At 37.0% G+C, this 23,135-nt stretch overlaps 6 protein-coding genes across 6 annotated transcripts, besides 1 other annotated feature; 3 read left to right on the forward strand and 3 right to left on the reverse strand.

Moving 5' to 3' along the window:
- Window positions 1-462: 462 nt before the first annotated feature.
- DFA_05169 (uncharacterized protein) lies at window positions 463-4,753 on the forward strand (the record flags this gene model as incomplete). The annotated part of the gene is made up of 9 exons (XM_004360833.1): window positions 463-562; window positions 709-829; window positions 930-1,109; window positions 1,210-1,515; window positions 1,590-1,799; window positions 1,903-2,037; window positions 2,121-2,875; window positions 2,958-3,347; window positions 3,417-4,753. The coding sequence occupies 9 exons, from the start codon at window positions 463-465 to the stop codon at window positions 4,751-4,753; spliced, it is 3,534 nt and encodes a 1,177-aa protein (XP_004360890.1).
- A 335-nt stretch (window positions 4,754-5,088) lies between these two features.
- Window positions 5,089-6,666, reverse strand: DFA_05170 (amine oxidase; the record flags this gene model as incomplete). The annotated part of the gene is made up of 2 exons (XM_004360834.1): window positions 5,089-6,354; window positions 6,556-6,666. The coding sequence occupies 2 exons, from the start codon at window positions 6,664-6,666 to the stop codon at window positions 5,089-5,091; spliced, it is 1,377 nt and encodes a 458-aa protein (XP_004360891.1).
- A 1,190-nt stretch (window positions 6,667-7,856) lies between these two features.
- Window positions 7,857-7,940: a sequence feature (Short protein (DFA_05171, EGG23041.1) was converted to a misc_feature.).
- Window positions 7,941-8,282: 342 nt separating this feature from the next.
- Window positions 8,283-12,789, forward strand: DFA_05172 (armadillo-like helical domain-containing protein; the record flags this gene model as incomplete). Its single annotated transcript, XM_004360836.1, has 5 exons — window positions 8,283-8,341; window positions 8,430-8,558; window positions 8,635-8,768; window positions 8,835-9,045; window positions 9,669-12,789. The coding sequence occupies 5 exons, from the start codon at window positions 8,283-8,285 to the stop codon at window positions 12,787-12,789; spliced, it is 3,654 nt and encodes a 1,217-aa protein (XP_004360893.1).
- Window positions 12,790-12,941: 152 nt separating this feature from the next.
- On the reverse strand, window positions 12,942-14,369 carry DFA_05173 (uncharacterized protein; the record flags this gene model as incomplete). Its single annotated transcript, XM_004360837.1, has 2 exons — window positions 12,942-13,287; window positions 13,357-14,369. The coding sequence occupies 2 exons, from the start codon at window positions 14,367-14,369 to the stop codon at window positions 12,942-12,944; spliced, it is 1,359 nt and encodes a 452-aa protein (XP_004360894.1).
- A 105-nt stretch (window positions 14,370-14,474) lies between these two features.
- On the reverse strand, window positions 14,475-19,113 carry DFA_05174 (uncharacterized protein; the record flags this gene model as incomplete). Its single annotated transcript, XM_004360838.1, has 6 exons — window positions 14,475-16,303; window positions 16,387-16,486; window positions 16,554-16,951; window positions 17,031-18,293; window positions 18,402-18,446; window positions 18,981-19,113. 6 exons carry the CDS (start codon window positions 19,111-19,113, stop codon window positions 14,475-14,477), a joined length of 3,768 nt encoding a protein of 1,255 aa, XP_004360895.1.
- A 108-nt stretch (window positions 19,114-19,221) lies between these two features.
- On the forward strand, window positions 19,222-23,072 carry DFA_05175 (uncharacterized protein; the record flags this gene model as incomplete). Its single annotated transcript, XM_004360839.1, has 5 exons — window positions 19,222-19,526; window positions 19,641-20,236; window positions 20,331-20,858; window positions 20,928-21,156; window positions 21,245-23,072. The coding sequence occupies 5 exons, from the start codon at window positions 19,222-19,224 to the stop codon at window positions 23,070-23,072; spliced, it is 3,486 nt and encodes a 1,161-aa protein (XP_004360896.1).
- Window positions 23,073-23,135: the final 63 nt, after the last annotated feature.

Raw genomic sequence — 23,135 nt, forward strand, 5'->3', positions numbered from 1 at the left:
ATTCCGACCATCTTCATTGATCATTTAATTTTTCAACATAAACATAATTGTACAGGTCATCAGATATCTGTACATTTTTTTTAACAATCTTTTAAATAAAGAATCAACGCTTACGTGGTGTTGATGAACCTCAAACGATCCCAAGTAGGGTCGACAATTCCGTCCCAATCGAATATTGACGCACAACTATAAAACGAATAAAAAAATAGTTGCTTTTTTTACATACTCTGCAACTAACAACATACTCCGATTCGTTTTGCAAATTGGGTCCTTTCCGACCATCTTAGGACGATATTTTGATCGACTGGTCGTTAAAAATATCATAGCTCACAACGAGTTGTTTAGGTAGGTGTTTTAATCAAGAGCTTTAAAAAATAACACTCTTTTAGTATTGTAACAACAGATAAAAAGAGAGAGAGAAAAAAAGAGATAAATTTGAATCATCAGTGATTAAAAAAAAGAATGATGAGCACATTTTTTCAACGAGCTATTCTATTCATCGTAGTAGTGTTTGCACTGTTTATTTCAAACACACAATCACAACCTTTAAGTCAAGCAGAGTGTAAGTATTAATAGTGGTAGTGGTAGTGAGTGGCAATGAGTAGTTTTATATTTTATAATATGACTTGACCTTGACTACTATTATCTTTTTTCACTGTATAATTAATTATTTATGTATTTTAAATTAATTTTATTATTATCAAATAGTGGATTCGGTGATATGGATCATCCAACAGTACAAAGTGAATGCTCCGATGGATCAAACCCTATGTAATATGCCAAGTTGGAAAGATTATTTTGTTTGCTCTGGAGGTCATTTAACCGATTTGTAAGTACAATAGAACTACGACAAGCAGTAGTGTAGTGCATGGTACTAATAATAATAATTTAATTTGATCACTATTTTAACATTCTTTTTTTGATTCAAGACGAAATTTACCGGGCACACAAATCGAAACCAATGGAATGCCAAATGCAAACCTTGTACAACTCACATTGCCAGAATTGAAGACTATACTCATCAATCAAGTTAATTTTACAGTAGCCGATCCCGCCCAATCTTTATACGACAAACTACCAACTAGTTGTCCAAAACTAGAGATGATTCAGTATGTTATATTATGTTTGTAACACATTTGAAAGAGGGATCCTGGATCTTCGATTCAAAACTAAACTATATTAATCATTTTTTTTTTGTTTTTTTTATAGGTTAATGGGAGACCCAAGTATGACCAATTTCCCAAACAACTTTGATTTAATAGCGCCTACCACTCTTCAAACTGTGACGATTTCCTTGCCCTATCATCAATCGATCAAATTGCCTAGTCATCCATTAGTTTCAATTTTGGAAGTATATGGCAGCGACAATGCAACAGAATTTGTGATCGATGATACAGTATTACTACCCAAAGCCACGCTGCTTGGTTTTGGTATACCAAATGGCGGCATTAATAATAATAATCTTCAATCAATTGGTAACTTTACCGCCAAGTCATTCCCAGCTCTCACAGCATTGTAAGTATCTCTACTGTCCATATATCCTTGCCAAAGGATCGATCTAATTATTAACACATATTTTATTTCAAAAGATATCCATCCCTTTTATTTTCCACACCTCCCGTTCAATTAAATATTGATGTGCCTACCCTCACCACTCTAGTATTTCAAGATGGTGGTCAAGTACCACCCAATACCATTGTCCATTTCAACAGTACTCAATGGTTGACTGATTTAACTTATTTTGGAACTGATACTACATTTAACCCAGGTCTTACTACTTTTCAGAATCTAAAATCAGTGTATGTATTCTATATATATATATATATATATATTTATATACATACAAAGATTATCCACTCCCCTCTCTAATTTCTTCTTATTTATTTATTTTTACAATCACAGTACTGTTGGCAAATACACTTCCCCTCTCTACCCATTCTCACAAGGGTATCCCCCAAACATTGTAAGTGTGAATTTGCCACTGTCATCCATCAGTACCATAACACCTACTCCCATTCCTTCATCTGCTACTAGTTTGTATGTATCAATATATCATATCATATCATATCAATCAAAGATTAATTATTAATTTAAATTGATATTTTTTTTTTAAAAAATAGAGATTTAACTGGAAGTCAAGTTGCAATGCCAATTGATTTCAATACAATATTACAAAACACTACTGGAAACTTAGTTTTAAATCTTCAAAATAATGTTCCATTGTCAGGACCACTCGATCTAGAGACTTCATTGTGCAAGTTGAAACTATTGAATTTGGGTGGGACTGGTGTCACAAAGATTCCAGATTGTTTTTGGTGTTATAAAAATGAACCAACTACAAGATTTGTAGTACCAGCTTTAGTTGTCATCCCAGGTGGATTTAACTGTCCAATCACATTTGAAAGTACCAATATAGCAACTATATTCAAAAAGGCTATTATCAAGGGTAAAAATCTTGGTTGGGGTGCAAGTGTTGGTGGAAATACTCTGGTTGCAATCGTTCCAAATGAACAAATAGAGGCTACCCTCCCTGGAGTTGTAACTGATGGTATACCTCAAACAATCGATATTCAGTTTAGTAATGATTATCCAACATATAAATTCCCATTTAATGTTGTAGAGGCTGGTTTCATTATTTCAACCACAACTGCCAATCAATCACCAGACCGTGTAATGATGATCACAGTTACATTCTCTACAGTCAACACCTTTATTAATCATTATGCATCTATAAATGGTGTATTGTCAACAACAAATTCAAATGTTGGCAGTACTTATCAATTTGGTTTCTTGGATCTTCCATTTGGTACTTACAATGTTAATATTTCAAATGATTATTATTCAATCATTGCTCCAAATGTTGAATGTACACAATGTATGTAAACTAGTTAGCAATCTTAAATAATTTAAATTGAGAAAAAAAAATAATAATAATAATATTTCTATTTAATATGCAGCATACCCAATTGTCAATACTATTGTACCCGATCCTGTTATTAAATCTGGATCGAACATTCAATTCAATGGTATATTTGGAACATATCTCACCAGCTCATCAGTCACCATTCAAAATAGTAACAGTCAATACAACTACTCGGTGTGTTCAATTACCGAGTTTACAACAACCAGAATATCGTGTAAGGTAGAGTCACCAATTTCAAGTGGTCTTGCTACTTTTAATATCACTGTCGATGGATACTCTATTCTCGAGCAATTCACTATTCAATCAGCTCAACAACAATGTGAGAGTATCACTAATCATTGTGCCAATAATGGTGTTTGTACTCCAGATGGTGTTTGTGTTTGTAATGTCAATCAAGGTGGCTATTATAATAATTGTTCAAAACGTATGTACAATATTTTGTTGTCAAAATATTAAAAGATAATTAATATTAATTATTTTTTTATTTCAATAGCATACCCATTTGCAACGAGTGGACAAGTGAACGATCAAAATACAACACAACGATCGATTAGTTTATTTGGTGATTTTGGACCCAATGCACTGACCAACTCATCGGTTAGAATCAACAACACAATGAATTGTATTATCGATCAATTAGAATCAACTCAATTCACCATTCAATGTCAACTTGAATCATCACCAACCATCTATGGTCCTGCTTCTGTTCAATTGAATGTTGATGGATATTTATTTGATAGCAAAACATATCTTATTAGATTCATTAAACCTTCGACTGGTGGTTCAACTACTTCATTAACAACTTCAGTTCCAACAACATCTGGAGGAGAAACACCCAAGTCACCCAAAGAAATATGTTCAGAGACCACTCAATATTGTTTTGGACATGGAACATGTGATGACAATGGAATATGTCAATGTCAAAGTGGCTTTAATCCTGTTGATAATTGTTTGACTAAATTTGCAGACAATACAACCTATGTTCCCAATCCAGAATCACCATCAACAAATATCAGTGTAGATGGAGTTGAATTTGGATTCGATATAGTTGCCATTCAAGAAATAGGATTAGACAATGAAATTGTCAAGGAACTATTGACCAATAGTTGGATATCAAATATCACCACCAACAATACATTTACAGATGCAGTCTACCAACTAGTAATCTCCAACACAAGTATCTTGGCAGACACACAAGTAACAGTCAACATAACATTCTCAACACAATCTCGAAGCATCACATTTGGCAACCAACAACTATTGATCAATCCCAATTCAATCAAATTGGCAGTATCTATCAACGGTTGGGAGTACTCATCGAATGTAGCAACACTCAGAGTAGTATTAAAGACAACAACCAACAACCAACAATCAATCGAATATGATTGCAAAGAGACAGACATCTCATCATTCTCATACGATGACTATGGAACACTTCAATACCTCAGAGTACTCAAAGACAATGTTCAATTCAACGGGAGATTCATTGATTTTGCATTAGCAGATGGTCGAACAACCTATTCACAAACACTACTCATCAACCAAACCCAAATCAATTCCAATCAATCGTCAACAATGATAGGTATCACACTACCACAATGTCAATCATGTGTACTCGATCCCGATTTCACACCATTATTAGTTGTCAACGATAAAGATGGTGGTGATTGTTCATCATCGGATGACCAAAAGTGGAAGATAATCGTTGGATGTGTTGTTGGTGGTATTGGGTGCGTTGCCATCGCCGTTGGATCAACAATCTATTATAAAAAGGCAATGCGTACAAAGAAATACAACAAACAGATGGAGGCTAAATTACGATCACTTTAAAGTCCGACAATAGCCGATTGGTCCAATCGGTTTAGTTGCCATCACAAGTGTATGGTTATACCAGAAAGATAATCAGTAAAGAGACAAAACAAGAAAATGGAATCAAAATTAAGACAATTCAATTAAAATAATAACATTAATATACGATTGAATATTTATAATTTTGGTATGTACTTTTTTTTATTCATTAATAGTACTTTACAAATATCTCAATGTAGTATTTTATTTAAATGTGTATAGATTTTTATTTCGGTTTTTTTGTTTTGTGGTGTACATATTAATATTAATATTGTTTTGGTAGTATTTTTTACTTATATAAATAGAAATGTTTTTTTTTATAGCTTGGCAATAATAGATGGTTGGTCATGTTTTAATCTTTCTTGTAATTCTTTAGAGCATCTGAAACCACTTTCCAAGGCACCTTCCATGTATCCAATCCATTGGGTGGCTGTCTCAGTACCGGCAAAATGCATTCTTCCAACTGGCTCACGTAGAGCCTTGCCGCAGGCGGTGAGGGTTCCGGGTGGAGCAAATGCTAGGTAGGCACCTCTGGCAAACTCGTCGTTCTTCCAGTCCTTTTCGAGGTAGTTCTTGGGGCTGAGAGCTTGTGGGCCAAACCAACGACCGTAGCATTCGATGACGTCTTTTTTGCCGGCTTCTAGTGACTTTTCGCCCCACTCGCGAGCGTCTTGACCAGCGATGAAACCGACAATAGCATTGGATTTGCCGTCATTGGACGAGTAGTCAAAGCATGATACGATGGGACCGTGTTCGGAAGTAGCCTCTGCAGAGAAGCCGTCTCTGCGCCAGAAGGGTTCGTCGTAGATGACGATAGTCTTGAGGATCGAGCCCATTGGCATACGTTGAGTGAGCGAGTCACGCGATGCTGGTAGAGCGGGCTTGTAATCTATGCGACCTGCCAAAGCAGGTGGAATGGTGTTGGCGACATACTTGGCGCGTAGGCGCTGGCCACCCTCGATCAACACGGTCACGCCGGCATTGTCTTGATGGATACCGACAACCTTGCAGTTGAGCTTAAACTGGCCGACTCTTTCACGGGCCAACTTTTCCGATATTTGTTGTGTACCGCCAATCAGACGGTCTTGTTGGGCGCCACCACGGACACCGGCCAACAAGTCAAAGCCACCGGCTGACTTGATGAAAGCCAAGTACCACAGGAAACTAATCTCTGTTGGCTCGGCTGCCAAACAAACCTTGCAAAACCAGGCTAAAATCTTGATGATATCGGCTCCTTTGACATTATCATTGACCCAATTGGACAATGTAATATTGTCCCATTCCTTGGCTCTGGGATGATCGTATGGTTTGGCAGGGTCCAATTCCTCGGACATCTTGTCAATGATGGCAATGGTGTTTTCCAAATTACCGTCCAAGTTTAGTGTCGATACATTCCCCTTGTAGCAGTTATGTTTGTTGTTCAATTCGAGAATATGGTTTCCTTCATTGTACTGAGAGATTGGTTGTATATTTAAATCGTTACACACACTCTTGAGTATATTGTGGGTGCCTCCCATCCACTGACCGCCCAAATCATACCAAAAATCATCTACCTTTATGGACTCTGTACGTCCACCAAATCTCTATATTTAATTAAAAAATGTATGTATTAATATTTAAATTCTGATTGAGATATTTTTTTTAAAATGATTATAGTGTATAAAGCGGTATACCAATCTGATTGTTTGGCCAGCCAGTCCCTGGAAATGGAATTTCTGATTGTTTGTTGACTGGCAGCCGGACATTCAATGGTATGCTGCCTTTCAATTGACATGCATTCATACATTTCTAGCCTCGATTAATAGTACGTTGACACCATTTGCCTTTAAATCGGCTGCACATTGCGAACCTGATAATCCTCCCCCAATAACTATAACATCATATATTGACGACATCTTTCTTTTTTTGAAATTAGTAATAATTTAATTCGTTGTGACTTTAGTAAACTAAAAATGTTAAAATCATATGTATTGGTTATCGTCACCATGCTCAAGACATATATGTAGGAAAACGCTATACCTCACAATAAAATATAAAGCCGTGGGAGATAGACGAGTACCTTTTCGTCTAGTCCCTTGCTCGGCCTTTATTTCCATTGGAGGACCCAAGTCATAATAGTTTGTGATATCCCCCACCATTTTATTTGGATGCTTTAGCCAGATCCCATACACCACCATATGGATTAGAAAAACACTTCAACTTGCTTCTTCTTCTTCTCTTCTTCTTTACTACAAGATGAATTATAATATAATAATATCAGTAGTTATCTTTAGTTTAAATTATTACTATACTACCAATAAACAAATACTCTGTTTGTTTTTTTAATAGGGACAGATCCAAGGGAATTAGAAATAACGTAAGACGGATTTTTAGTTCAACTATTAAGGATTTTCACAAGGATTTGAAAAGAAATGTAGAATCTATTATAAAAATTCAAACAGAAATATTTTTTTCGTCAAACAGAGATAATTTTATTATCTATACTTTATAACCATAGATTTGAGCTGAAGAAATTAACAAGAAAAGTTGATTCATTCAACAATTTATTTTCCAACCGTTGGACTATAGTTTTTTGAACAGATTAATAGTTCTTTTTATTTATCTCCTCTCAATTGAACGGGTTTCATGTACAAACTACGGATAATGAATGATTACATTATTTATTGGAGGAATAATTATGAACATTAATTTTTAAAAACTTTCTTGAAGAAATAATTTTAATTCCATTCATGGGATTTTGAACAAAGGTGGAACTAAATATATTTTTATTTAAATCTGGTCTATATCTCTATACTTTTAAAGACCATTATGATTTAAAAAAACAAAAAAAGAGAATGATTTCTTAATTATATTTTTAATTTATATTTTCTTCTATTATTTTATTTCAAGTAGTTTCAAAGGTTAGGGCTAACGTCATTAGGATATAAAATATTATTTATATATTTATTATTTAATTCAAGATCAACAAAAATGTTAAAAATTTATTAATTAAAAAATTTCACGATCAAAAAATTTAAACGGGTGTTATCTGTTGTGAGTCACCTGCAATATCTTTTTTTATTGACATCAGCAAAAGAAGAAGAATTTAAGAGCAACACAGTATAGGAGCGGTATCAGTATCAGTATCAGTATCATATCTGTTGCAATCGATCACATTGTTGTCGTTCATACATATATATATATCATTGTTGCAGGTGCTCGAGTATCAACAATTCATATTACCTCCACCTCCAGTCATTTATTCATACCCTTCCTTCAATACAAATAACTTTATATATATAAATATATAAATATATCATTTCACAAAAGAGAGAGATAAAAGAACAAAGGGAAGGAAGGAAGGAAAGAGACTATAAATAGTTTGATGAAAAGCAAAGATTAATTTTACAACAGAAGAAGAAGAAGAGAAGAAGATAGAAGTATCGAGGGATAGATAGAAAGTAGAGGATAGCAAAGGAAACTTATAAGCTTGATACTTTGCTTTCAAAGAACTACTACTATATAGAAAAGAATGAATCTATTCTCCTCGTTAATGAGACCAAAGAACAAGTATTCTTTAGAGAATCTAAAGTATGTTGTTTGTACTTTACTCTTATACTACACATAAACCTAAATATTAATCAATCATGACTACTACTACTACTACTATACCTTTTAGATACTTACATAGTACTTTGGTCAAGAACTCAACTATCACCAATCAGAACTCTGGTGTAGTGGTCGAAACGTTGAGACAGATTGCAGAGGTAATGATTTGGGGAGACCAAAACAATAATACCTTATTTGAGTAAGTCTAGATAGAAAGAAAAATTACACAAACAACAACCATAACTAACACCTTGATATTGTTATGATTTATCTAGTTTCTTTCTTGAAAAGAATTTGTTAGGATTTTTCATTAATATACTTGAACAAAAGACGTCATCAGATGTCATTATACAATTATTACAAACTCTCAGTATCTTGGTCGAGAATCTTAGAAATAGGAACTCAATTTGTAAGTAAATGATGATGTTATGAGGTGATGATGATGATACTTATACCCTTTGAATAATGCTACTAGTCGCTTTATTTTCAAATAATGTAATCAATGAAATTATCATTCACAAGTTTGATTTTTCAAATGAAGAGGTATTGGCATACTATGTATCATTCTTGAAAGCATTATCTCTAAAATTGGATCAAAACACAATCAACTTCTTTTTCAATGGTCAAGAAAGGGATTTCCCACTCTATACAGAAGCCATCAAATTTGTTAATCACAAGGAAACAATGTTAAAAATTGCTGTACGAACTTTAACTTTAAATGTTTTTAAAGGTATGAATGTGATTTAGAAAGTTCTTGAGAGACATTGGTTGTATAAATATATTAATTTCCTTTTATTTTTTTAGTTGAAGATGAAGTAATGAGAACTTATATTATCAATTCGACAGCGGTACCATATTTTTCAAATATAGTTTGGTTTATTAGACAGCAGTGTTCGACACTCAATACAGTTTTGGAGAAATCGAGCCATGACAAGGCAGCAATATTAAATAATTATCTCGAAGATTTGGCCGATCAGTTCTACTATCTACACGATATATTTAATCTTGGGTTTGACTCGATGAGCTTGGTGTTGGCAGAGCAGTTTGTACAGTATTTGATCTTCCCACAGTTGATTGGCAGTTTGCTCGACCCGTCACGCAACCCCGAACTAGAGGACCGAATCACGCCGGCGCTGGCTCTGTTCCTCATTTCACAGATCTTTTACATCTTCACCTACAAGCCGCTGCTCGACACGGTCGCCTCTGCGCTCGTGTCGCCCACCCCTTCACAGAGCCTGATCATCTCGTCGTCGGTCACTGCACCGCCCCCTCTGACAATCTTGTCGAGTCAGCGCACTCACTACAACAGCTTTCGCAGAATATCCTCATTCCCCAACCTCGCTGGTGAGGGAAGTGGCAGCGAACACAATTCACCAAAAAAGGTCAAGAAGCAGTCATCAACAGCAGCATCAACAACAAAGAGTAACACCAACAGTATAAATATTGGTGGAAACAACCAGCAGCAACAACAACCACACGTGTTTAATACTGCAAACAACACCAACAACACTGCCAACAGCACAAACAATAGTACTAGCAGTCCCAACATTGGCAGTGTCGGCAGTGCCACCAACAACAACACGCCACCCAGCGGCACTCAGTTTGGTGACTTGACCCAAAGCGGGGGTAGTGTGCAACACATCAAGATTGTCAGCGACGATGAAGACAACTACATCTACAACAACGACTTGGGATCGAATCTGTCGTCTCCTCCATCATCACCTCGAGGTAAACAACAACATAATAATGGTTCAACTCATCAACTACCCAACAGCAGCAACAATGGTCCACACCACCCTACCAATCCACAAATCAAACGTTTGTCTGCCAATCTACAAACCAAATTGGCAAAATCAGAACTATCCAGCTCTTTGGACAGTGGAAGCACCAACATGAGCTTTGACTCTCAAAACGATACTCAAAGCATTGGAAAGCGAAATAGTCTAAAGAGTGCAGCCAAGAGCCACAAACCAAAGAATGAATACAAAGATATGTTGCTCTTGCTACTAAACAAGGACAGGGAGACGTTTGGTGTTGTTTGCATGCTTTACAGTCTCTTGAAAAACTCATATATCGACAGTAAGATTCTAGAGATTGGTGGAGTGTTGCCATACCGTTTGGCCAAGGCCAAGAAATTGTTACAGGGACTTTTATCACCAGAATCGCGACCATCCAACACAATGTCCTCTTCGTTACCAGCCAACCTCACTTCGAGTCATCATCGAAGCAAGTCAGAGTCATATGCTCTTTCAACACAACAAACCGGTCCATCAACCAAGGTCAGTCATGATGGTATCAGCAGCAGCAGGAATCCTGGAAGATCAAGTCCATCTTTATTTAATGATTTGGATAGTAATAACAACAATAATAATAATAATAATATAAATCATAGTTTACCAACATCACCAATAATGCAAACACCTCTATCTAAAATATCAGCCTCACTCACATCTTCAACACTTAGTGCCCAGGCGTCTGGAGGACCTATCCTAAGAATATTCAAATCAAAGGAACAAATTGATAGTGAAGATCAAGAACAGAGAGAGTTGGAGAGACTGCGTATCATTGAAAAAGAAGAAGAGGACGAAGAATTTATTCCAGTGCCCGACAGCTACCAAAAAGAGTTTACAAGAGACCTCATTGAAAGAATATTTTATGTACTGATGAACAGTAATCAATTCCGGCTCGTCACTCTTCAAATGACCTATCTAGTACTCAAAGAATTGGTTTATTCGTCAGAATCACCAAGCAAGCTGACCGAGAACCAATTTGAAATGCTCGAAGAAGCCTATTTGGTGGTAACCAACAATCTCAAGGACTGTCTGTCTGGTAGTACGGCACCCATCTTTTTAGAGTTGTTTGAGGACGAGATGGGTTCATACAAGCAGATTAAATTCGAAATGTTGCTCAAAGAGGCAGCACTCATCTTGCCTGTCCCTGAGCGTCCTATTTCGCGGCTCTCATTGGCACGTAGACTGCCATCGGGTGAGGTAGAAAAGACACAAAAGGCTATCCAGCAATTCCTTGTGCTTCGTGAAATGAAGTATACGTTGTTGCGAAAGCGAGAAAAGCTTCTACCCATCAAACAACCACAATACCCAATGGTCAGAGAAAAGGAGCATTTCCGAATCGATATGTCCATGTTTGACACGATCGACTATGTCGCCATCAGCAAGAAGCCTCTGTCCACGCCGGCACAGGCTTCTCCGGGTAGCAGTGCACCTGGCAGTGGTGCCACCACTGGCCCACCCCTTCCCTACTCGTTTGTGCTCTACCACAATCTCTTGTTGAATTTGGACCGAAACAATATACAACCTCCTCCAAATGCACCCAAGCAGACCAAGGACGACCACCAACAATACGGTATCATCACCCATATTGCGCCACTACAGAGAATCGAGATTGAGGTGAGTCACCTCGACCCGTGCGTGCTCCGTGTCTTTTCGCATCCAACCACATGGGGTGTCGACATGATCTTTGATGAAGAGAAAAAGTGTCTGTCGGCCAAATCACTGTTGGAGCGTGCGCGTGACGACTTTAGAGCCAGCAAGATGCGTCAAATCTACGCTCTGCTCGGTGAACGTGACCCAGACGACGATGACGTCGACAATGATGGAGCAGAGTCTAATAGCCCTCTACATGGACCTGGAAGAAAGAAATCGCTCTCTAAAATATTCCAGCCAGTCGACGCATCCAACTCACACCCATTGTCATTTAGTGGCACCGATTTTGTCATGACTACAAGAAAGATGAGTGGTGGAAACAAACAAATACCATTGTCAACTAGTACAACGACCACCCCTACTAAAAATGCTGTATTGTCTCGGTTAATCGACGATGACGACCAATCATCAAAATCAACAAAAAGATTTTCAAAGGAAAATATTTTCATGTCATTCCTCAACGATACAGACGATACATTTTTAAAGGAACAAGATGAAAATATAATGGAAAGTAGTAGTAGTAATAATAATAATAATCAAGATTTTGATTTAAACTTAAATTTAAATTTATTTATCAAAAAAGGCAATAATCAACAAGTTGAAAATCAAGTAAAGAGTGGAGAATCACAAATTAATAATGAATCAACTTTAGAGAATAATAATCCAGATATAGTCTTTGAAAATTTTAATAATAATAATGATGGTAATAATATAATTAGTAATAATATAAATAGTGATGATAATAATAATAGTAGTAATAATATAAATAATGATAATAATAGTGATAATAATAGTGAACCTTCAGAAGAAAAAGAACAAGCAAATCAAATTCATCAAGGACTTGAGGATATTGATCTTAACAGTAATGATAATAATAATAATAATAACACCACCAATATTGATGATAATAATGATAACCAAATCATTGTTGACGAAAATATTGAAAATATCAAAAGTAAAGATACTGAAGAGGAATCAATTTTGTAATGATCATGCCATATATTTTTTTAATAATTAACAAGTTTTATTATTGTATATAAATTAAATCATAATAAATCATTGTTTACAAACTTTAAGAATCATTTAGTTATGAATGATTCGATCAAAACATCATAGATAAAGTTTCTTCTTTTATTCTTTTAATTAAATTGCCAATAGTCTACACCATCAACCAAGTTTAAAGATTTTAAATTATTTTCAAACTCTGAATTGGTACGATCGATTGATACACACAAAATGATTGGTGGCTTGACCTGTGACCAATGAATAATGGGAACATTGTGTCCTGTCAATGAACAATGATGGGTTGTGCCTATCTTTTTTACATCTACATCACAGAATGATACCACCTTGTCCTTGTTTTCTTTTGACAACATGGTAAAGAATTTCTTTCCATCTCTTCCAACACCCCAAATAGAAAATGAACTCCAATTATTTAATACTCTTCTTTCCAAATGTTCTAATCTAACTTTTAATAATACTAATCTAAAAATATATTAAATTAGAAAAAAAATAAAATAAACTAGATTTATCAACTTGTCATATTATATTTACCTATGAATTTGTTTACTTAGATTATCTGGATGATACCTATAAATTAATAAAGGTTTATCAACTTTTGTGATTTTACCTTTGTTGTCTAAATGTTTATGGAAAAATAAAAGGTCTTCTGGTATTGGTTGTTTCTTTTCACCTGGTTCTGGTAGTGGAGGAGATTGTCCACCGCCTGGTTCTTGTATTTGTATCTTGTAGAGTCGATCCAATGTTTCTCGAGTGGGTTCTGCAAATGGTCCATTGAGTTCGTACACCTTTCTATTCATAAACCAAGTTGGTTGAATAAGTGTACACTCTCGATACTGATGCAACAAAAGATCTTCTTCCGATAATCTGTTGCACCAGTCTGTATAACGTGACGATGATCCAGTAGGAATACGCATAAATTGTGAACCAACAATCGTGTGTTGAATACCTTGTTTCTCCAATTCAATGCATCTTTGTAGTTGTAATTCTATTCTTTCACGTAACATGATATCGTCGGCATCCAATATACATAAATAATCTCCATGTGATGATTGAATGGCTCTATTTCTTGAATATCCAACTCCTTTACTATTAATTTTTAATGATTCGTCTACTACTAGTTGTTGTTGTTGATTGAGTAGACCTTGACAATGATTCATATAATAGGTAATATTGTGGTGATATATGATGGGAGGTTTGATTGGTGATGTTACAAGTAGTAATACTTGGTACCGCGCAAATACATCACTCCAACTCTGTATAATATCCACACTCGTGTCAGTACTAAGGTCATCATAGATTGACAATTCGATCGGTCCACGATAAGACTGTTGTACAACAGACAAGAGTGTCTCGTCAATAAACAACGCAGCATTCTTCATGCAAACGCATACACTAACGAATGGTAAATCGAAATCTCTTTCCATCTTTGCTGAATGCTCCAATAACCTCAAAGGGTGAGGTAATGTTACAAGTTGTGTATCTGCTTCTCTTATCTCTTCATCTCCATATGTTACTGTTATATTCTTTGAATTATTATTATCCATGATAAATTGACAAGACGAATGAATAGAGATAAAATAATTGCTCTGTTTTTTTTTTTTAATATTTTTGTTTTTGAGAAATAACTATAATTGTTTATTTAATTATTTTTAATTGAATACACCATAAGTTGGAGTTTCAAATGCACCAGGTGAAAGAGTAGAAATGTCGGTCAAAGGATACTCCATAAATTTAAACTCATTTTTGATAGAGGTGTAACATGCGGTTGAATACGTGGTACAGGGGATGTTGTCACGAGGAGCCTCGAGTTTACATCCAACGGCTCTTGGGTTGCCATGTCCTTTAACTGATCTGAGCCAGCCACCGGTGGTTGTTGTTCCTTGGAGCAACAAAATCCATCTGACACAGTACTGGTGTCCGAAATAGTCTTGTGCTTTGGCTGTTACAAATGCCTCGGTTCCAGTGTATCTTGGTGTCTCTCCATACATGGTTTCAATGGCATTTGTAGTGGCGTCGTCAATGTTATAGGTGACAGAGCTGATGGCAGACGTACCACGGTAGAGTGTCAGTTTGTCAGCTCTTTGTGTTAATCCAAGACAGGTGGCGTAGAAGTCCAAAAAAGGTTGGCCAGTGGTACCGACAGCTGGTGCATTGAGACATAGAGGGGTAGGACCCATAATCATGGAGGGTAGTGTTCCCCAACGTCTCCCGATATACGACATGTACAAATCCTTGGTGTTGGTAGTTACAACACCACCGGTAGCTTGATCATACTTGAAACCGTAGCTTCTTTTCCAATCAACAAAATAGAATTGGTACTTTTTGTTGGTTGGCAGTGTTGGCAGGTTGAATGTGATGGTTGGCACAACCGAGCTTCTGAAAAAGTCGAGATCCATCGAGACATCAAAGTCGAAACGGTAAGGGAGTCGAAGCGAGTTTCTGTAGGTTGGGAGATGGTACGACTTGGCAATACCAGCTTTCCACCACGACAAACCTGTGACATTTTGGAAAGCAGTCTCACTCCATTGATACGAGTCTGCAGCAGCCTTACTTTGAGTAAACGATAGGGTAGTGGGAAAGGAAACGAGAGAGGTATTTTTAAAGATACCCTTGATTTCGATTTTACTCGATTTACCCGACCATTCAACTGTGATATGTGCAGGTTGGTCCATGGCTGGTGCAACCATGTCTTCATTGGGATCATTGACTGTGATAAAGACAGATGCTGGTATTTTACCAGCGAACGATTCCTTGAAAGCGTTTTCTTGGTAGTACTTGAGTTCGGCACTCTCCCACATGGTCTTGATGCTGCTGCCATCCTTGGTCTTCCAGCTTGACGACAGGATGTCACGGATAGGTCGCAGCTTATAGTCGACGGGGATGGGTAGGAAGTCGAGTGATTTGGCCCATGCACCCAACATGTTTCCTTGGCTCGTTGAACCTGGCGAGTAGGATCCTGGCTCACCACCCAACACCAATACACTTGATCTCGTCGATTGAGATTCCATCGATTCCTGCTTTTCACCAGATACACTCGTATCACGAGAATCGGCGTACCCAGCATTAGCAGAAAAGTATGGTGTAGAGACGGCACCGTTAAACGAACGAGATGCGCTTTCTGACCAAGCCTTTGTTGATTCCTTTGCATAGGATGAGCTTTCAATTGATGTAATCTGTTTCAACGATCCACCGAGCACTGCAGACTGGTAGAAATGTGTACCATATCTTCTGACAACCAAATCCATATCAATGGAACTAGTTACACTTGACAAAGCCTTTAAAAAACTTGGATGGAATGTATAGTCTATCATCTCGACCGACGAAGTAGTACACACCAAACTAGTAGTAATGAGCGTCGTTCCAGAACTTGTTAATAAACTCTGAGCCTGTTCAATAGATTTTTCTTTAGAATAGGATGCAGCTGCTTGAGCAGTATAACCTCCCCATCCTCCTCCAATTGAACCATCAATTGAAAATACTAAATAAATAAATCAATCAATCAAACAAATTAGTATTAGTTTATAAATGTTTCTTTCTTTCGTATCGACTTCTACTACATACATGAAGTGGTTGATTTAGTTGATCTAATTGCATTAACACTGGTATGTGAAGTTTGACTTGTATCAAATGTACATTTTGGATGAGCACCTCCAGATAATTCCTAAAATAAATAAACAAATATATTATTAGTAACTATAATCCTATCATTTGAAATCTTAATAACATACATTTGGTAACATATAAATTGATTGACGATAAACATCTTGTAAAAGATTCTTTTCCTTTTTAGTACAATAGTCAAAGTAAAAGACTGGTAGAGCTCCTTCTTCACCTTTGATAATATCAAAACCTGAAGCCATATGTTCAGATCCTGGTAGATGCCATATCTGTTGATTGGAAATCATATTACCAACAGTGTCACCTGCCAATACATACCCAGGTGCAATATGATCATCTGGAACCGATGTTGCATCACATGTCTTTGTAAATTGAGCATGACAATCAACAAAACAAGATTCAAAGTTTACCTCATTACAAATTCCATCTCCACATGTTGGTGTTGATGTCCATCCATTTAAATCTGCTTCACAACTCTCACCTAAATCTTTTACTCCATCTCCACAAACTAAATAATATGTATGTAAGTATATATATATTATACTCTTTCTCTTTCTTTTTTGTTTTTTGTTTTTTTAAATATTTACCTTGTTTTGAATAGAAATAATTAATTGATTTATGAGATTTTAATTTAAATGAACGTGATTTACTAAATGATTTGGCAAGGAGTGTTATCTTGATACTGTGGACTGGATTATCCTCGAGATATCTTTCAAACTTTATCTTGTCATCTTGGTTTGATACAATGTCCTCGGAACCTTGGTATACTTGAGCATTGTCAATTTCAATGATGGAGGATACCGAGCTTGATGAGACGGAGAACTTGTAGGTCTTGGAAGATGGTACTCTAAAGTAGGCAAAGATGGTGGCATATCCGCCTGGATACGAGCCGATAAAGTCGGGGATGGTCAATTCGCCAATCATCTCGACCGATGAGCGACAGGTGGGTGATAGGTGAGTAGACATGAGGAATCCTGGAGCTTGTCCAGTAAACATGTTGGGACAGTCTGCGGAGCAGTAGAGCGGCTCAAACGAAGAACAGACATTGTCTCCACAAAACGACTCAACACAACGCAGTGCAGCTGCAGAGGCTGGCGACCCGTCGTATTGTAGCACACGTTGATTGGCACCATAGTACGTTGGACAGAGGTTACTCTTGGTATCGGACGTCACCAACTCACATCCAGACCCACACATGTATTTGAACAAGAGACCTGTACCTTTTACAGAGACACGACTGCTTTGACAAGAGATGAGTGGTGGTTCATTGACACCAGTGTACCATTTAGCTGGTGACATGCTAGCAATATCAATGGATGATTCCGAGGCGTAGATGTACGGTTTGGAAGTACCCTTGTCAGAACTAAAGATACAACCACTGAATTGGACTTTACTTTGACGTGATGCATGGACAGCGTAGGCGGTCTCTCCGTTACCCCATTCCACCTTTACATTGACCAGAGAGGCGACTGTATTCTCGAGACGGATCGGTGCATACGTGCTCGCACAATTAATGGTAATATCACGCAACACAAACGAAGTAGAGTTGAATACGGTGAACAATGGACTGGATACTGGCCCGCTGGTTGTTCCACATCTGAATTCAACCTTGTTGGAACTGGGAACAGAAGCGGCATTCATAAACTCGACCGATGATCCATCGATCAAAATGTCATTGTTGAACGATCCCAGGTAGGTACCTGCTCGCAACATAAACAGTCTCTTTCCAATTAATAATCTTGTACCTTCAAGAGCCTGTTGAACGGATCCATATGGTAGTGTCTCTGTCCCACATAATTCAATATTCGCATTTGTACATGATGATGAAAATGAATCAATATATGCTATATCTATAATATATTAAAACAAGATAGATAGATAGAAAAGGTTAGTAGTCATTCAAAAGTTTGATAATCAATCTCATCTTTTCTTTTACTTTTATTCGTCCATCTACATACTTGTTGCATTTGTTGTTTGAAGACAAAATACTAATACTAGCAATACTAATAATAGTGGAGTCATCATGTTGTTGATAATAATACTATTATTATTATCTCTCATGTGATAGATGCACTATTAGTTTGTTGTTTACTGAGCAAATAAAACAAACAAAATGATTAATTAACCGCCGAGAGAGAATGAATCATGCTCGGCCGAGTGGCGCACTGTACATGCATGATTACCTGCCAGGTATGGTTGGTGTAACATGTTGATGATGTTATTATTGTTTGGTTTGTGCCATAGTTTTTTTAAATTTTTCCTGTGATATTCACTTTTCACCTGCATCTGCTTGTTTGTTGTAAAGATAGTTGCATTTCAAAGCCTGTTCCGACAACGAGCGAGAGATATCTCACAAGATCACAGGAAAAATTTATAAAAACTATGGCACAAACCAAACGACCAGCCGCAAAAAGGAGTAATCTTTGCAGTGTAATAATACATATCTACTCCAAGGAACAGCCTCAACGACACTCATCTACACCCCATCTATATCATTCAATGAAGATCCCCTTCCCATGTGTTTAAAGGGTAGGTACCTTCCTTACGAAAATCTCGTCCATTATAAACAATGACCCGCGCGATTATAATCGCTCCTTGATGAGGGTAGGCGCAACGAGAGAGAGAGAGATAGACATGCCTGCATCCATTCATCATCTTTATTCCATACATTATCATCATAACAAATAATAGAAATAGAAAGATATAAAGATGAAAGTAAAAGTAATGATGATATATCATCAAACATTACTTTTAATCATCTGCTATTTATTATGTTTGATGGTTGGTAGTAGTAAAGGATCATCATCATTATATGATGTCAATGATATCAATTCCTTTACAACAACCACCACCACATCCATTCAACAAGGATTGGTAACTGTCTATGTTGACAATAGATCAAAGTGTATCAGAGATTGTGGTAACCAAACACAACCATTCGTCTCTATTAGAGATGCTCTTGTATTCCTTCAACTCGATGTTAAAGTCATCAGCAGTGCAAAGATCCTCGTTGAACCTGGTGTCTACGATGGCATCAATAACAAAGAATTAGATATCGCCAATGGTTTGGATTTAGAAATATCGTATGTATAATATTAAATATATTTAAATATAAACAACAATATGAATACAAATACACTTGTAATGAATGAATTAATTAATTAATCTCTTCTCTCTCTCTTTATTCTTATTTGAAGAGTTGTACATGGCCAAAAGGATGTATTGATGACATTGGAGATTCCAAAGCTTGGTGTTTTGAGCAGTATGGTAGTCATCAAGTGTGATAGTATTGGTCGTGCATTTAGAGTATCCGGACCATCGACTAAATTATCTATCAATGGTTTGGCAATTGTTGGTTGTAGTAATGGTGAAGGTGGTGGTATTGTAGTGGAGGATGGTGCTACATTGATTACAATGAGTACTATATTCACACAAACTCAGGCCACAATTGGTGCTGCTTTGAGCCTACGATCTAGTTCTGCCCATTTAACCAATACACTCTTTTTTGCCAATTCCTATCATTTTGGTACCGTCATTTCATCGGTTGGTTCAAGAGTCGTATTCACCAACTCGCATGCACCATGTGATCCAGATGACCCTCTCCCTCGGTATATTATCCGACTCGTCAACGATAATGACCAAGTTGCATCCTTTTATCCAGACGATGATTCAACTATTGGTCATGGTCTGTCAGCTGTCTACAATGAAAATTTCATCGACTCTCCTTGTGCGCTTCCTTTTTGTCGTCCACCCATTCAAACAAATGGACAATGTTCACAAGTTGAAATTGATAGTAAGTAATCAATAATGGTAGATCCACACACACTTGATCTATTTATTAATTTATTTATTAATTTATTATCTTATTTATTTATTTATTAATTTAGGTGCACTGGCCAAGATAAATATTAATACGGTTGATCCACTAACCATATCTAGAACAACGTGTAATAGTAATGGAGTGTGTGATCATCTGACAGAAGATTGTTTTGCATGTCCATCAGATTGCTCTTGTGTCTTTGCAAACACCTATCTCCTCCACAGCCAGTCATCGGCATCTGTAACAAGTAATCAGAGACCAACTAAAATGTTGTCGTTACCAGTTGTCAGTGGAGCCAACCAAGGCCATCTTTTGTTCTACGTTAGACCCGAACATAAAAACAATCATCTATTGATCGAGGTTGAGGCATGTGCCGTTACATTGACAGTCAATGGAAAACAAGAACTTGTCATACTCGAAGGTCCACACAACAACTACCAACATTTACTTCGTATTGCCAACACCACTTCCACCTCTAGATTCCAAGTAGATTTCAAATGTAACACCGTCAACAAAAATAGTTCATTCTCTATCAAGTATAGAGATACTGATAATGATGATTTTAGATTTATTGATGGTTTCTATTCAATCAATTGTAAGTAAACTGTAAAAGACATTAAAATATTCAATTAAATTAACCAATATTATTATTTTCTATTATTAGCATGTAACGATGGAATATTAAATCAACAAGAGGCAATAACAACTTCTAAGTTTTATTGTCCACAAGATATTGGTAGTTATGTTGACTTTTCAGGTGATGGAAATCAAAAGGCACCAAGATGTTCCGACAATCAGTGTAATGAAATCCCCGATGAATGTCCAATTGATTGTTATACTGAATTTGCCAAAAATTGTAGAGAATTGGCATCTCCATCAAATATCGATAATAGGTAAACAAAAACAAAAACAAATAGACTATATATATTATATTTAAATATATATATTAATACTTTGTTATTATTTCTTATTTGTTTTTAGATATAAAAAAGATGAATTTTTAGGAGCATTACTTAATAATCAATATTTGTATGCTTTACCGGGTATTGATGCATTTTCACATGGTATTGATATACTTACTGGCAAGAGTAAGGATACACGTATATTCCATTTTGGGTATTGTGACGACGAACCATTCTCAACCATTCATGATAACTATCGTGGATTGGTGTATACTATCCCATACGGGTTGAGTGGTGTACCAGCACCCAAGTGTTCCTATGAAAGCTCTTCAACCATCTATTCGGCCTCTTTCCAAATGGCCGATGAAATGTCACAGGAAACTAGTTTGGACGCGTCGGTATCTGCATCTGGAGGGTTCTGGGGTATCTCGATTGGGGCTTCAGTTGCCTACTCACAAGATCGATCGGTTCAAATGGCCAGAGAAATGGAACAAACCTCTTCCAAAACATTTATCGTCTCCAAAGCCAAATGCTCAGTGAGCAAGGTTGTTTTGACGGAAAGTGAAACTAAATTCCATTTACTCTTTTTAAAGGATCTTGTCAATGCAGACACATTGCCCAAGATGGTGGTTGTCATTGCTAGGTACGGTACTGCTTATTTAAAGAATGCTGTGATGGGTGGAAAGATCCGTCTCATGACAACCATCTCGAACGAGTTTGCATCGAAAAGTACTGAATCAGAGTTGCAACAAAATGCAGCTTTATCATTGTCTGTACAGGCGTCTAGTCCAATTGGATCAGCTTCAGTTAGCGGGTCAGGTCAATCAAGCGGAGCAACGTCTGCCGCGTCCCAAAGTGAATTCAACCGAGAAAGTACACACTCTCAAATCATGACGGATGGTGGTAGTCCCGGCGCATTCTCACCCGACGAGTTTGGAGCCAACACCTTTTCAGATTGGGCATCAAGTGTTGACTTGAGACCAGTTCCCATCCAATCGGAATGGGGGTACATCTCTGACTTAATCCCAAGTGATTGGAAAGTGGCTGGTAGCACAACTAAAACAATCAAGAATCTTTGGAGAATGGCAGAGTTTACTTCAAACTTTCAAGCTAAAACTTCCAAGCCTGTCGATAGCACCATAGCAACAAGAGTTAGTAATAGGGCATTAACCTATTTATTGGTCACATCAACAGCTTCCGATGCACCACTCAACGATGTTTTCACACTTACATTTGCTCAACCATCTGGCTCGGCCGATACGGTGAGTGTGACAATGACAACTCCCAACAGATTGTTTTGGTTCTCTGCCCCCGATGACACATTCAAGCTTGCTGCAGCTCCCACTGTTGGCCACCATATTATCGATATTCTGACATCTCGTGTCTACACTTTTGACCCACTCGTTGGTACACTCCCAGTCGCTCCCACTCCAGGTCTCATCGAGGTGCGTATCAGTGATCTTTCATTTGTGCCAACTATGACAGGTCAAATCGCCGTCACTGTCTTTGGATCAAGAGGCTCACACAAAATACTCAAATCATTCCCATTCCCAGATGGTTCTACCTTTGCACTGTACAACTTTGTCTTGCAAACAGACGGACAATTGGGAGACTTGGTATCACTCAAGTTGGAATTCCTTCCAGAGTTGAACCAGCCTGCCAACAGACTCATCAACTTTAAATACTACAATGTCGTACAACATTGCTCAGTCAACATTAACAAGGCCGATCGCATTTGCAAGCCCAATGCCAAAATGTTGTACAACAGCGGTTTGACCACTACCGAGTCTCGTTTCCTCCAGTATATCACTGCCACTCGTATGTCTCAACCTTTACATTTAGCATTGTCACCTATCATTCGTACCGGTACTAAAATAGTCACTCCAAGTGGTGTCACTACAATTTAATTTAAATTAAAACTAATATAATTCAAAAAGTATCGACTAAAATAATTAATTAATAATTAATAC

Source organism: Cavenderia fasciculata, assembly GCF_000203815.1.
Source record: "Cavenderia fasciculata unplaced genomic scaffold Scf_Dfasci-G-o-80e12.f1-5, whole genome shotgun sequence".
NCBI lineage: Eukaryota > Evosea > Eumycetozoa > Acytosteliales > Cavenderiaceae > Cavenderia > Cavenderia fasciculata.